Below are 16788 nucleotides of genomic sequence, written 5' to 3'. Positions count from 1 at the left end.
TTGATAAAATATTTGATCATTTAATACACTATTACAACAAAAAAATATTATATGAATATATATATTTTCATCATTAAATGATTTTCCTTTGTTATACAAAATGTGATTCAGCTTAGAATTTGACAATTAAAAATAAAAATTAGATTTTATACATTCTTTTTGCCTATAACAGCGAAATATTATTTAAATGTCAATATCGTTATAGGTATATAAATAGCCATTTTCTGTAACAGTTAAAAAATTTCGAACTCAACGATGCTGTTATAGAGAGATTTGACTGTATTTCTATCCGAAAACAAACCCTAAAAAAAAAAAAAAAAAAAAAAAAAAGACAACAAAATAAAGATCGTGCGAAGCTGGTCTATTTTTTTTTTTTTTTTCCCTACTTGTATTCCTCTCCTTTTTTGAACGTCTTGCAAACGTAAAAACAGCAAGAAAATTGACTTAAAAAGGCCAAACAAGAAGAGGCCCCCCTTTTTTTTTTCTTTCTTTGTTTGTCTTAATATAACCACCAAATTCAGCTAACTCTATTCTAGTCTCCATTACTATAATTAATTGCTGTTTCTCTTAAACCCCATTTTCAACTTTTTTCAAGACTTAAAAATTCTTCTTTCTTTTTGTTTTTTGTTGAATAACTACCTCACACATTACTAGTCTAGTAACCCCTTTTTGTTTATGTTGTTTTTAGATCTGAATTTGTGAGTTCTTGAATCTTGTGCACCATTTTCAGCTACTCTATGGTTTCTTGCTAACTCAAATCCCCCTTGATTCTGGTACTATTTGTAATCCTTTCTTGTCTTTTTGTTGACCCTTTCAGTTTTTGTAGTACTTAAGTTGGTGTTTTTTTTTTCTTTTTTCTTTTGTGGGAAAAAAATTGTTATGGTGATTCATGTTTATGATCAGAATTAAGTTGACAATTACAGACATTTAGCTTTACTTGGTGCATTTATGTAGAACTGCTTTGCTGCCATTATTCTTACTTTGATGCTTAATGTCCTTGATTTCTTGTTGGAACATTTCAGTTTTTTGAAGTTCTAGGTTTGGTTTTGTACTTAAGTTGATGTATTTTCTTGAAGTAAGTTGATCATTATAGACATTTAGCTGTATATGTTGCATTGGAGGAGAAATGTTGATGTTGGGAAGAATTTGTTTTTTTTCCCTTGCTGATTCAAGTGGTTATCATGAGGGATTCTTGAACTAATTGGTAGTGGTTTAAGTTAGAATTTGGAGTTTCAGGTGAGACTTTATGAAATGTACTGTGGCTTTGAAAACTTCTGTCTTGTATGCAGTAAAAGGAGCTATATTTAGGTTGAGGGTTTCTTTTAGGTGCTCACAATGGCTAAATCGAGGCACCAGTATCAAGCAGAAGATGTATTGTCGACATCGCCAACTGGAGTGCGGTCAAGGGAATGGGAAGGACCAGCTAGGTGGACTGAGTACTTAGGTCTTGATATATCTCCAACAATAGGTTCTAAGGCTTCTAGAAATGGTAGCTCTGATGGTAGTGCGCATAGCTCTAGCGGGTCAACTAATAAAGTCTTGAACATGCAATGGGTAAACCAACTCACTCAAGTAGCTGAAGGGCTGATGGCAAAAATGTATAGATTTAATCAGATATTAGATTACCCTGATGTCATTGGGCATGCATTCTCTGAAGCATTTTGGAAGTCTGGTGTGTTTCCAAATCATCCAAAAATCTGTATTTTACTATCAAAGAAGTTTCCGGAGCACCACAGCAAGTTACAGCTAGAAAGGGTAAGAAAATATGGCCCCCCCCCCCCCCCCCCCCCCCCTTTTTTTTTTATAGATTGTGGTTTTGTTTTCCCTGATGGAAAGTATATTCTTTTGTTTGTGTGATATATACTGCGAATATTGCTGTAGATTGACAAATTTGCTTTGGATGCGATGAATGACGGTGCTGAAGTCCATTTGCAAAGCTTGGAACCATGGATTCAAGTAAGTTGGCTCTGCTCTGTTTTCGTCTTCTTTCTTTCCCTTCCATATTCGAGTACTTCACATGATACTTTTAGATGCAGTATAACTTCATTTTTTTTTTTATGATTCTAAAACTTCAAAAGTATTAACGTATTTCTGAAGCATCAAATTTACTTGGCTGGGACTGAATTGTAAGGTATATTTTGAGTTAAAGGCCCATAACTTGTCCAGAAATTGATTAGATTCACCACCAGCGATATGGTATCATAGGGCAAATGAGAAGTAATGCAAGCATGACAAACTAAATTCTAAAGCAAGAGAATGTTCAGGCTGTATGTATTCTTTTTTTTTTTTTTTTTTTTTGATGACATGGGAACCCGCAGCCGCTACCCTTCGGGTGCGCACAGGGTAAACCCAGCTCCTGTGCAATAGCTTGCAAACCACACAGAAGAGGTAACCCGCACTAGGCAAGCCTTGTGCGACGAGCTCGACCCAGAAGGCAAATCCCCTGCTGTCGTAGGTAGGGGGTTTCGAACCTGAAACCTCCATTATGAAAGCCCCATGCTCAAACAACCGAGCCACCCTTGCGGGTGCAGGCTGTATGTATTTTGGAAATTGGGTTTCACTTATGGAGTATGTTATTATCTGATAGAAGTTAAGAACGACATTCAACTTTGGCTATATAACAAGGACAGTTTTATATATATATATATATATATAATGTTTGTATATTTAGTCCATGTATTTTCTTCCTGAAGGCCAAGTAATAAAATGACAGTAAATGTTAGGCCCTTTCTACCAAATAGTTTTTGAGCAGCATTAGAGGTCCTATTTGTTTTTTAATAAGTATTGATTAGACATTGAAAGGAACGCTTAGTGACCAGCATTTCTTAGGTGAAAAGAGTTGGTTTCAACAGGATTACTTATCAAGTGGATGACAGACTTAAAGCCCCTGTTCATCTTGCATAGTTCATTATAAGCTTATAATTGATTCTTGTAAGCTTATAATTGATTCTTGCACGAAATATAATAGGGTAAATAGGGAGTGGGAGAGGTATATTGGTGTATCAATTTATCAGTAGTAAGATATCTTGCTCTTCTACTTCTAAAATTGGTTAAATGATGAAAGGCTGGGATGCATCATGACTATGAAGCCAAAAGAGAGTAGAAATCAAATGCAGGAAAAGATAGTGTTAACGGTCAAATTAGCTATTGGAAACAGCCTCTCTACCCTGCAAAGGTAGAGGTAAGGTCTGCATACATCCTACCCTCTCCAGACCCCACTTCTAGGATTACACTTGGTATGTTGTTGTTGTGCACAAATTTTCCAGCATATCACCTGTTGGGTGTTTTCTTCTATCATAGTTTTGATACTTGCTTATTGAAAAAAGGATTATTTAGTTATCAAAAGTTGCTATAAATAGTATATGCACTTATCAAACTTTGTTGTCTTGATCAGCTGCTTCTTGATCTGATGGCATTTCGCGAACATGCCTTGCGTCTTATATTGGATCTAAGCAGTACAGTGATTACCTTGTTGGTGAGTGATGATATCAACTTTTTATCTTCAACTAAAGTTTTTGTTAACACAAATACACTGGTCTTTGATTCAGCACAAGAGAGGAACCTTATAGATTAACTTACTCCTTTTAAATATAAAAGGACTGTTATAGTCTAAATGGTTTCCGTCTTGACTGATAGGTAATGCTGAATCTTGTTATAATGATATTGTATGTGATATAGTTTACATGTTTCTTTTGCTGCAGCCTCACCAGAACTCTCTCATATTGCATGCATTTATGGACCTTTTTTGTGCTTTTGTTCGTGTAAATATATTTTCAGAAAAGGCAAGTACACAAACAATTCTGTCTCTGTTATTTTCTGCTCTGTATGTTGTTGAGTTGAAATTTTTATGCCGCATTATATATAGTGTATTAATGCCTTCGTAAACTGTTCTTCTCTTTATCTTCCACCACAGATACCAAGGAAAATGATGTTGCAAACATACAATTTGCTTCATGCCATGGCAAGAAATGATAGGGACTGCGATTTTTATCACAGGCGAGACTTCTTATGGATCTAGACTCATTCTCATTTCTCTTAGATTTTCTTTTGGGGGAAACATTAAAGTTTCTGTTTCTTTGACCCCTAAAAGTAATTTGTGTTACATGAATCTAATATATGGTTTGCATTTCGATATACTACTTGTTCGTTTTAAAGTCACCCTGTTTACCACATAATGAACAACATGTCGTTGGTTGGACAAGTTGTCATGGTAACTAGAAATTGAAGGAACCGTGTGATCAAGTTACGCTAAAGTCTTCCGTGACAAAACGTTGGGTCTTTGCTTACTCATCAATATCATCTATGGGGTTCTTTTAGGTTAGGGCATCAAGCATGTGAAGAAAATGACTTATACTTGTCACATTGTATTTATGGTTGTAACTTAATGTTGTAAATGACATAGAAAACCCGATAAATTGTGTCAGTTCCCTACAGTCAATTATGATAAGACGTTCTGTATTCTCTTTTGTATGCTGACTACTGGACTCTGAATGAAAGTGATTATATATAAAAAAGTAAGTACAAGAAGTTCCCCTGAATTTCTTTCTTGTTTCTCTGTTCCAGGTTAATCCAGTTTGTCGATTCCTACGATCCACCCTTGAAGGGTCTGCATGAAGACCTGAATTTTGTCAGCCCTCGTATTGGAGAGGTATTTTCTCCTGAAAACCGCAATCTTGTAGATTAGTTAAATTGTTCATTTACAATGTCGAAAGAAGTTCTTTTGTCTAACTTGCCGTGACTACTGAATTAAATTGTGGTTTCAATTTACGAGTAGATTGAAGTCTCCACATTGAACTTCATTTGCCTAAAGCATGAATAGTAGTACTACTTTATGTGAGATCTTGCTCTAAAGGTCCTTTTGTTCATTTCAGGTTCTAGAGGCTGTAGGTCCTATTATATTCTTATCAACTGATACAAGGAAGCTGAGAAATGAAGGGTTTTTAAGTCCTTTCCATCCTCGATACCCGGATATACTTACAAATTCAGCTCATCCAATGGTAGGTGTCTTCTATTGCTTTATATTCAGACACTGCAACTTGTCCTCTCATCTCTCATGGACATATGTCAATCAGAGTGAGTTCTTTCCCAAAAAAAAAAAAAATATGACAAACAGAGCAAGAGTTACTCTCCAAACAAATACCTTTGTTAGAAATGATATACAGATTTCACAGTTTAGCTCACAGTTTATGATCCTTCTTTTATTTGCAGAGAGCCCAAGACCTAGCAAACGTTACATCTTATCGGGAATGGGTGTTATTTGGTTATCTTATCTGCCCTGATGAGCTTCTAAGGGTCACTAGCATCGATATTGCTTCGGTACCTTCCACAGACAATTGTTTTAATAATTATGTACCTGTTGAAGCTCAGACTGCTGGTAATATCAAAGAACATGATAAAGAAAGAGTCATTTTTCTAGCTAAGATACAGCGGACATGTTGCATCTCTTGAAGAATATAACCATATAGTTAGAACTGGTAATGTATTTTAAATAAAGAATGAAGAACTTGAATGGTGCATTAATATACTGCACAGTTGCAAAATGACTTTGGCTTTTGGACAAATGCTGTCCCATATGTACTGGCCAATGTTACGAGCTGGTAGATATATTTTTGCAGTATTAGGTCTTATCTCCTTAGTCCTTACCTTAGTTATGCATATGAGCAACTAGCTTTCTGCTTCTGGCCAGTGTGGTCTATTTTTAACATGTTGAAGTCGGTTGCATGTTACCCATAATTAAACCCAGATCGTAAATATCTTGACCTTTATTTTGTTTAATTCCTTGCAGATTGTACTCAAGGAAAATCTAGTCCTTCCTCTGTTCAGGGATGAGGTGGGTTATTTGCATAGTTGCTGGTTATCTATGTCAGTAGTGTAAACATGCGTTCACCTGGGCTGGTTAACATAATTGTATTTTTTGCACAGTATATATTGCTGCATGAGGATTATCAGTTATACGTCTTACCACGGATATTGGAGTCGAAAAAGATGGCAAAATCTGGAAGGACGAAACAAAAAGAAGCGGATCTAGAGTATAGTGTAGCCAAACAGGTTGAGAAAATGATAAGGTACTGACTTGAGATTGGACAGTAAAAACAATAGATTTATCTATGCTTTTTTTATTGTTTAAGTAAATTGTATAATATTGCTTTAGTAGTGAATATGCCTGAACTTTGTAAGCAAGCGATATAACTTTGATTATCTGGATTAAGCAAAACAGTGGAATAGGTATGTGAAAAAGCAAGGATAAGTGATGTTATAGGAAAGATGAGGTAGGGATAGGCTAGTGGGAAAGTCCTCTACCTCTGACCATGAGGTTGCTGGTTCGAGTTACCAAGGGAGCAAATTGGAAAATTCCATTGTTGGGGTTTTTGGTTTAAGTGATCTTATAGGAAAATAAAGGCTTTAACTTCCTATAACTGTAAAAAGAGTCGTGATTGAGAGGGCTTCATGACACTGATATTGAAGAAAGGCTAGTCAAAATAGAAAAAAAAGAAGTTAGTAATTAATGCGGCTTCTGTATATCAGCAGTGATGTAAATCTCCCCATGGCATTGAAATCTGTATATGGATTTGGAGTTTGAAAAATTCTCAGGTAGTCAATCTTTTATTTGACTTGTCAATTGTGATATACCTATAAAAAAATCCCTAAAGGAAGGGACAATTTTAAGTGAGGTGCTATGGTACTTTCAACATGTACTTTTACTGTCGGAGCTCCAATCTATTGAAGCATTCTACTTGCATGACTATGCAGATTAGAAAGTAGACGTTACTGCATCTCCGAGTCTGCAATTATTCTAAAATTAAGTTCAAGGGAACTTTGAAATGGAAATTAAGATCAGTTATACACTTACAGAAGGCAATCAAAGTTCAGACTTTCTGGCAAGACCTTTTAGTTTTTCTTTTTGCAGGAACCACTCTGATATATAAATCGTACATAAAGCAATCGACTTTTTCCAGTCCTCTGGTAAAATATTATTTAGGTAATTGTAGGCGTTGGGGCCTAAAATCACACCAAGAAATAAGGTTAGAATCCACATGTATAGTGAATACATCAATTGACAATCACCGTCATCTTTTTCATTTAACTTGGTTTCATGGATGACTTTTTATCTTTGCTTGTTTGATGTGCTCTTTTACTTTTCTTTATGCTTATCTAAGATCAGTGTACCTTGGTTTCATTGATAACTTTTCCCTTTACTTCCCTTCTTATTTTGTGGATTAACCTAAAGCGTACCTCAGTTACTGCCTTAAAAAGATTAACAGATTGTTACATTGTTTCCTTCATGTTTTTCGAGGCAGAGCCATTGTATTTACTCCGTAACTTCTTTAATTGATTGCAGTGAAGTGCATGACCAAGCATTATTTTCCTGTGATGCCATACACCGTGAAAGAAGGATATTCTTAAAACAAGAGATTGGAAGAATGGCACTTTTTTTCTCCGACCAGCCCAGCTTGTTGGCACCTAATATTCAGGTATGTTGTGCCATGAATCACACTTTTCTTCGTGTTACAAATTCAGTTTGCTGGAATGGGCGTTCCCTTTGCCTGTCCACCCACCACCACCCCAACCCGCTCTTTATCAGTCTTACTTTTCTTTATTCAAGGCCAAATTCGAGATCACCTGCCACCAACCATGCTCCATCTTCTACACAGTTTACTAACACGGAACCTTATAGAACCTGGATCATCTTATTGGTTCAGTAATTGCTTAGGTCATGCAGATAGTCAGCCATATGTTTGTGCTTATACCGTATGCATGTCTTGTAACTGAGAATTGTGTTTTTGACTAAATCACTGCCTCTTTATCCTTTGATGCTGTGCTTGAATGACAATTGCATGAGTTGCACATTTATAATGTGCTTATGTCGCCAAATATGTTCCTCTCTACAATCATTTCTGAATGCTTCTGCAGATGGTATTTTCGGCCTTGGCCTTCGCTCAAAGTGAGGTGCTTTGGTATTTCCAACATTTAGGAATAGCTTCATCGAAGTCAAGAGCTGCTAGAACGGTTCCAGTAGAAATAGTAAGAGATCTTCATCATGTCGGCTTTTTGTGCATAAAACTGATATGATGCTATTATGCTGTGTCTTATTTAACTGTTGGCTCTTGTTGGGTGTTTGATTAGCCTTCTTTTATGCGATGCAGGATCCAAGTGATCCAACCATTGGCTTCTTGTTGGATGGAATGGATCGCCTTTGTTGCCTAGTTCGCAAGTATATTGCAGGTTAGGCTTATATACTTTTTAAATTTTATAATCATCGATAAGTGATATTGTTTGGATTCACTTCAATGAAAATAATGCAGCGGAATACTCCCTGCTATAGTTTTTAAAAAAGTGAGAAATGAGACAATGAACTTCATGTAGCTTATCTGCTCCTTAAAGATGTACAGCAGTGGTTTGGAAGTTGACTAAATCGTGAAGGTTTTCTATAGAACTGTGGACAATGGAACTGAATGAAAGATGTGCATCAGAGATATTCCCTCATTGTTATCTAGGTCAGAATCCACCAATGGAGTTAGATTGTATAGTTAAGGCAGTCTGAACGTGAGCTCATGCTAATACGTGCATGTCAGACTTACCTATCTAGGTAGTGTATATAGGCAAGTGACATATTTTATTGCTAAAACATGGTTTAATCATTGCTGCTGCATTAAGCTATCCTTTCTTTCTGTAATATTAACATTTCAAAATTAAATATCCTTTATAGTTTATTAATGTTTGTTGTCTTTTCTAGTACTCCCTCTGTTTCAATTTGTTTGCCTTACTTCTCTTTTTAGTCCGTTTCAAAAAGAATGCCTCTTTACTTTTCTGGCAACTCTTTAATTTCAACTTTCCACATGACATGTTGAGATCATACAATTAAAGGGCATTTTGGTACATTCTACAACAACAACAGCAACATACCCAGTGAAATCCCACAATGTGGGGTCTGGGGTGGGTAAAGTGTACGCAGACCTTACCTCTACCTTGGAAGGTAGAGAGGCTGTTTCCGAAAGACCCTTGGCTCAAGAGAAAGCTTGACAAAAAAGGTTAGATAAGGACAAGCAAATCAAAGTAGTATGAAAATGAAAATAACATGAGAGTTAAAAAGCCATGATAAAGCACTCTGAAAAAAAGGGCAGTAGCTACCAGCCTACCACAGATAAATAACATTTTGGTACATTCCACATATCTTTAATTTAAGACCACAAGATTCAAAAGTCTTCTTTACTCCGTGCCAAGTCAAAACCAGACAAACAAATTGAAACGAAGGGACTGATAGTGTTTTCAGTAGTACTTTCTGCATTAAAGAGTCTGACAAGTGCTTTCTCTTATCTTTTATTCGTTGATTTTTCTATAACTGTCTTATGAATCTCTTTTTTGGTAGCTAAACTGCAAAATTTCTTATTTTTTCTTCAGCTATTAGAGGATATGCCTTATCATATCTATCATCCTGTGCTGGTAGAATCCGATTTTTGTTGGGTACCCCTGGCATGGTGGCTCTTGACCTGGATGCAACTCTGAAAAGTCTTTTCCAGAAGATAGTTCAACATCTTGAGCATATACCCAAGCCACAGGGTGAAAATATTTCTGCCATCACATGTGATTTATCGGTAAGCAGCTCATCAGTTTTTTTTTTTCCCACCATCTTCCGTTTGATTGTTCAACGACAGGTAGTTTTTAGTTCAATACTTCAGTTTTGAAGAACTATGGATCACAGCTTCAACAATTTTGATTTCAGATGGAACATATTCTGCATTATTCCTTTGTTAGAAAAAGGAATTACCTTTTTTATTACTCATATCTTAATGAATGTATACACTGTGGACATTCCTGAATAAAGCATGTATGAGCTAATGCATCAATACATCTTTGTTTCTTTCATTCTTCTGACAGCAAAGCATGTTTTTGTCTATCAGGAGTTGCGCAAAGATTGGTTATCTATTTTGATGGTTGTTACTTCTGCTCGTTCATCTATAAACATCCGACATTTGGAAAAGGCTACAGTGTCTACTGGAAAGGAAGGACTATTATCAGAAGGAAATTCTGCATACAACTGGTCCAGGTTCTTGCTCTTACCTTGGGATTTATGACTAAAAATTAAGTTAACTGCATGATATTTCTCAACTATAAAGTCATTTTTGCTTATCCCATGACCTTAAAGTTATCTCTTCTGAATGTACATGTGTTGTGGATAGGAATTTTGCCCTCGATCTTGATTACTAGTGTCTAGGAGAGGACAATCCTTCTTGATATAACATACATATTATCAGTGTCGTCAAAGGCGTGCTTAAAGCGCGCTTCAGAAAACCTGAGAAAGAAGAAGATCAACCATGTAAGTTGGTGTTTCATGTGTAAGAGTACGGGTGAAGATGTGGATCATCTCTTGTTGCATTGTCAGGTGGCTAACCGACTGTGGAGGGTGGTTCTTGATTGGTTTGGGATGCGATGGGTGATGCCGAGAACGGTGGAGGAGGCTTTGTATAGTTGGGGTTACAGAAAGTGGAAGAGGAGTCCTAGGGCTTGGAAGGTTGCCCCGCTAGCACTGATGTGGGTTATTTGGAAAGAGCGAAATAGGATAGCATTCGAAGGGGTGGAACTAGATATTGTAAAGTTGCAAAATAGTCTCTTGTTTCTGGTTTGCTTTTGGTGTTCCCATGAGATCCCTGTTTGTATAGAAAATTGGGTCTCCTTTTTTGAGAATCATGTTTTGATGTAGGTTCTCTCTTTTAGGTAAACGGCTTGTATACGGTGTCTTTTGCCCCAGCTGTTAATAAAATTATTACCTTATCAAAAAAAAAAAAAGCGCACTTAAGCCCTGAAGCGAGTCTCAAAACATGTTGAGCGCTTCGCCTTGCTTTATGTGCGCTTCAGTGTCATCATCAATGCTCTAAGACATAATTTTCCTTGCCAATGAGCCTCTCTTGAAGAGGTGACACTAGATAATTGATATTTCACTTTATCGTAAAGCTTTTACAATTTCTTTGTCCATATAATTGTTATTCATGCTTATTATTATAAGTCTTGGACTAAACATATATATATATATTTGTACTTTGCACCATTGCGCCTTTTTTCATTAAAGCCCATGCTTTATTTGCGCTTTGCGCTTAAAGCCCCAGCTGACCTTAGAGCCTTTTTTGCGCTTTTCACTTTTGATAACACTGCATATTATTAGGTTTCTCATTTCTTAAGTTACTTGGCTTGTTGGAAAGCTAATTTCATTTGACATCTTGTCCTTTTAGTTTGAGGGTGAATTCTGGATACCGTGTAGTTTATGACATCAAAAACCAAAAGTACTCGGCAATAAGGAACTCATTTTCTTTTACTTTCAGAATTGATGAATTTTTTCCTGTATTTTCATTGTCACTTGTTACCAGAACTTGAAAAAAAGGTTCTTTTTCCTTGTAAAATTGTCTGGAATCTGGATATAGACACCACACTTTTTAAGATGACGTATGTGCATTATTGCGCAATACATGTGTGAAATGACTTTTGTCTGTGTCAGGGCAGGTGTGTGGATGAGCTTGAATACCTGTTATCTAAACATGGGAGTCTAAAGAAGCTTTACTTCTATCACCAACACCTAACAACAGTAAGTTCTGTGGAAGAGATTGAAGAGCTTATGCCGTTCACTTACTCCTTTGTTCCATAATTTTTGAAGTCTTTGTTATTATCTCTAGTTCATCCTTCTGCACACTTTGACTTTGCTCCTTCTCCCTCTTTTGTTCAAACGCTTATGAGTCTTTTTTTAAACCTGTAATTATTCTGAGAATATCGATCAAAAAAGAGTTACTTCCTGTGTAAGTTCTTACCATTCAAATTTGTGTTTATTTTGCTTTTCAACTGTATTACAGGTTTTCCGTAATACCATGTTTGGTCCAGAAGGCCGTCCACAACATTGCTGTGCATGGCTTGGTGTCGCCAGTAGTTTTCCCGAGTGCGCTTCTTCAATAGTCCCCGAGGAGGTATTATGATAATTTGAATCTTTAAGGTGCTTGTATTTTTACTCAACTCACCGGGGCATGATAGATTTCATCAGAAGAAATACATTCACATGTATTTTGATCCTTCTAATCTTTTTGTGGTTTAACCATGACCTAATTCATTATGATTATCTTTCACTTCCTGTTTTCACCGTTTTAGATTATGTTCACCTTCTTAGTACATGATTGCTCCAATATCAAACTGTTGGAGGTGGTGAGTTGAGGGATTTAGATTCAGGCTAACCTTTTGTAATGGAACGCTCTGCTCAACCTCTTCAACCTAATACAACAACAACAACTACACCTCACTCCATCTTCAACCCAATAGCCTTAATATTCTCAAACCTGCCATTGACAGTTGACGGTGGATGGGCGCTCTTAGCATGGTGTTTAAGAAGTCAATTAGACAAAGATTAGGAGAGGAGTAGAGAAAAAGCTAGGAGAAGTTCAATTAAGTATTTAGAGTTAACTGTCGATCCGCGTAATGCTTAAGCCTGTCTGAGTTATTCACTGATCACAATTCTTTACTTATTAAACATTTATCTGGAATGTTTTGAGTTGAAGAGACACTGAAATGATAGCTACTTTGTTTATTGCAGGTAACTAAAATTGGTCGTGATGCAGTTCTTTATGTTGAATCCCTCATTGAATCTATCATGGGAGGTTTGGAAGGGTTGATAAATATTCTTGACTCGGAAGGGGGATTTGGCTCTTTGGAGTTGCAGGTTAGTTATCCTTTATCATGTTCTCAACACACGGACACAGATTTTATCTTTTCTAGACTAATTCAAGTGGAATATCAGCTTTGTCCCGAGCAAGCAGCCCATCTCATGAATTTGACTTCCAGAATTTCTGCTCCTTCTGGGAAGTCCCCAAGAGCCATGTCGGGCTATCATTTACCAGGCTATGAGAGCTACCCTGAAAATGACAATTCTATAAAAATGTAAGCCATATTAATCTTACATTATATTACCCAACTATCTATCTTACAATTCTGCTCATTTGACTTTCTTGTACAAAAAAAATGATAGGTTAGAAGCAGCAATGCAGAGGTTGACCAACCTTTGCTCAGTTTTAAATGACATGGAGCCTATATGTGTTCTAAACCACGTTTTTGTTCTGAGGGAGGTAAGAAACCTCTCATCTTTCCGCCCTTGAAATGATTGTGTCAGAGAGATGTCTTGATCTGGATTATTGTTATCTCATACTCCCTCCGTCTCATGGGTCAAAACGTCTAAGAAAAAAAGGAAGACTTTTGGAACTTCTGATTTTAAACATGCCACGACATTTTCTGGTGGTTATAAAAACATGTCATCAATGGTGAAATGAGAAGTTTAGAATAAAATTATTTTCAAATGTATCCATGAGGAATCATCGTGATTAATAAACTGAGATTAAACGTACTTGATTTGGGTTTATCTTTAGTCCGAGGTGACGAACTATAAGTTAACCCTCTCTAAAACATGAACAATGCAGTACATGAGAGAATGTATCCTTGGGAACTTCAGAAGGAGACTGCTTGCTGTTCTGAAAACCGATAATGATCTTCAGCGTCCTACTGTCTTGGAATCACTGATACGCAGACATACAGCTATTGTCCATCTAGCGGAACAACACATTAGCATGGACCTGACGCAAGGTATCCGAGAGATATTACTTACAGAGACCTTCTGTGGTCCAGTGTCATCTTTACACTTGTTTGAGAAAGCTGCAGAGCAGCATACAGGATCAGCCACTGAAACGGTATGTAACTGGTACATTGAAAACGTGGTCAAGGATGTCTCAGGCGCAGGTATCCTCTTTGCGCCCCGACACAGATGCTTCAAGAGCACGAGGCCAGTTGGTGGATATTTTGCTGAGTCAGTGACAGATCTCAGGGAACTGAAAGCGTTTGTCCGTGTTTTTGGTGGTTATGGAGTTGACAGGTTAGACAGAATGATGAAAGAGCACACAGCTGCACTCTTGAACTGTATTGATACATCATTACGGGCAAACCGAGAGAATCTGGAGGCTATTGCTGGAAGCATGCATTGTGGTGACCGGATAGATAGAGACACAAATATCAAGCAAATTGTTGACTTGGACACTATGGTTGGGTTCTGTATTCAGGCTGGGCAGGCCGTTGCTTTTGACCGCCTTCTTGCTGAAGCTGGTACCGCTGTGCTTGAAGAAGGTGCTCCTTTGATACATTCATTACTGACAGCAGCTGCTAAGCATTTACCTGATGAAGTACCTGAGAAAAAGGAGATTAGAAGGTTGAAAAGAGTAGCAAACAATTTTAATATAGCTGGTGACCATGATGCTGAGTGGGTCAGATCCATACTAGAAGAGGTTGGAGGTGCAATTGATGCTTCCTGGAGCTTGTTGCCTTATTTGTTTGCCACTCTAATGACATCAAATATATGGAATAGTAGCGGCTTCAATGTTGACACTGGGGGCTTCAGCAACAACATCTATTGCTTGGCAAGGTTCATTTCTTGCTTAAAAGCTCGTGTTTATTAAGTTATAAGGAGGTTTTTGCTCCTCTATCTTTCACAGATTTTCTGTAGTGATGCTGGTTTATTTCTTCTCTCTTTTTGCTGTGCATCTCTAACCCCTGGATTTCGGTCTTATGATCGTATGTTGCACAGTTTGTAATGTCCTTTGACATTTTTATTGCTTGGGTTTAGATGATTTCTAGTGCCAAGTGGATAAGCAGGTGGAGAGTATTTATATGTGCTGGATTTTTATGGAACTAAACTTTTTTCTGTTTCAAAAAGTAATTTGATCTGGGTTCTTTTTGAGTCAAAGAAGAAAAAAGAAATTTAACCGTCTCAAGTCTGACCTATTAGGTAAACTCTAGTTCTATGCCAAAGTTAACAAACAGTTGTTTCTTGAAAATCTGTTCATGGATGGCAAGGTAGATCATCACGTGACAAGTACTGGGAAATGCAAGCGCATGCTTAAAAACCTTTTTTTTCTTTTTCTGATGAAGTATGCTTAAAAATATGTCACAAGTGCTTGTCTTTCTGATTGAGCCATTATTGTTGTTGTGTGACTTGGTTGGTTTTCTCCTGGCAGGTGCATTTCTTCGGTAATTGCAGGAAGTGAATTTGTTAGACTTGAAAGGGAGTATCACATGAAACAATCCTTTTCAAATGGCCATGTCGGTGAGTCGTTGGATCCTGAAACACACAACCGAATAACAGTTGAGACAAACATAAAATCCACAATGCAGCTCTTCGTGAAGTTCTCATCTGGAATTATACTAGACTCTTGGAGTGAGAATACCAGGTATATTCGCGTTCTTAAAGTATCTACATAAAGTTGCTCGTAAAATTCTGAAAATCAGACTGCTTCCTCTGTTTCAGTTTATATGATTATGCTGGATTGGGCACAGGTTTAAGATTTTCATTTTGACTAGCTTATTATATTGGTGACAAGTGGAGCAAAACAGTAAATAATGGTTGAAAAGTTAGTTTGATAGAGAATACATCACATTTAAAATTTTAATAAATGTGAAGTTGGATGAAAATGGAACGGTAACAGTTGGAACGTCCCAAAATGTGAAGTGTCATTTAAATTGAAACATAGGGAGTGAATTATGTTTCATGTGGCGGAGACAAGAAGTTTACTTGCCTCGTAATTTTCCTGCTATTCCTACCAACTATAACGACACTCCTTCCAATAAATCTTTTTTGTTCACTCCAGTATTAGAAGCACTGCTGAATCATATCGGTAGCCTGTGTTAAAAATTGAAAAATAACTCAATGGACAATTTTGTCGTCCCACACCTCCATTGGTAATTTATTGACCATTGACTGGTGTAGTTTTGAGCTTAAAACCTTGGTTAAAACTAGATTTTTTTGTTTTGCCTAAATTTGACGAGCACTAAAAGACAACCTGATATTAACTGCCAATTGTTTCTTTCATGTAACCTCATACATTACATGGCTAGATTTTAATCGATTTTATAATATTCAAGAATCTGAGAAGTGTGTATACCTCTTCTATACAGATCTCATCTCGTGTCCAAGCTCATTTTCCTGGACCAGTTTTGTGAGATCTCCCCTTACCTACCAAGAAGCACGCTGGATGCATATGTTCCTTACTCCATTATCCGCTCAATATACAGCCAATACTATGGAAGTTCATCTCCCGCGCCACTGGCATTACTTAGTGGTTCACCACGCCATTCTCCGGCTGTATCTCTGGCACATTCATCCCCTGCAATGAGGCAGCCTCGTGGTGATTCCATTCCTCAGTCAAATTCCAATGATTCGGGTTATTTCAAGCCATCCTCGAGCCATGCACAGGACCAACTATATGATACAGAAAGTGGAAGCTTTGAAAATAAGCCTCGGAATATCAGGGGTTCTGGACCATTGGAATATAGTGGAACTCGCAAATTAAGACATGTGGACAGCTCAACATCAGCAAGCACAGGTCCCAGTCCATTGCCAAGGTTTGCAGTGTCTAGGTCTGGTCCTATATCTTACAAGTGACACAATACAGAACTTTTGAATATGTAAATTTCCTTCTTCCTGTCTATTATTAGTCAGTAGTGGACTGTCTACGATGTTCATACAAATTTTGGTGTATTTATACATAAATCCTCTATTTATTCCTCGACGATTAGCCGTACATGAAACAAATCATCAGGCTGTGAGAAGCTAATTCTGAAATATCTCAATTGGCATTCGTTGTGTACTGAACTTGGATAGACATCACTGCATCCTCGAGTTCTATGTTTCATCCATTGCACTAGTCTTGCCTTGGGACAGTAATCTTTCTCAACTATTATGCTATAAATGGAAATGAAAAAAAGAAAAGAAGAGAACAA

At 37.1% G+C, this 16788-nt stretch overlaps 1 protein-coding gene across 1 annotated transcript; it reads left to right on the top strand.

The window, feature by feature from the left end:
• The first annotated feature begins 426 nt into the window (after positions 1-426).
• Positions 427-16670, top strand: LOC132624046 (protein NAP1). The gene is made up of 24 exons (XM_060338867.1): positions 427-773; positions 1290-1755; positions 1882-1956; positions 3395-3475; positions 3702-3782; positions 3914-3996; positions 4564-4648; positions 4872-4997; positions 5209-5316; positions 5786-5830; positions 5923-6065; positions 7340-7472; positions 7912-8022; positions 8145-8223; positions 9400-9593; positions 9900-10045; positions 11494-11575; positions 11838-11948; positions 12566-12691; positions 12770-12909; positions 12998-13094; positions 13443-14434; positions 15027-15239; positions 15964-16670. Exons 2-24 carry the CDS (start codon positions 1336-1338, stop codon positions 16448-16450), a joined length of 4158 nt encoding a protein of 1385 aa, XP_060194850.1. The 5' UTR covers positions 427-773; positions 1290-1335; the 3' UTR covers positions 16451-16670.
• The last annotated feature ends 118 nt before the right edge of the window (positions 16671-16788 follow it).

The sequence above is a fragment of the Lycium barbarum genome, chromosome 12, assembly GCF_019175385.1.
Source record: "Lycium barbarum isolate Lr01 chromosome 12, ASM1917538v2, whole genome shotgun sequence".
Classification (NCBI taxonomy): domain Eukaryota; kingdom Viridiplantae; phylum Streptophyta; class Magnoliopsida; order Solanales; family Solanaceae; genus Lycium; species Lycium barbarum.
The sequence above is the reverse complement of the archived record's forward strand: the minus strand, read 5'-3'. Positions and strand labels throughout refer to the sequence as shown.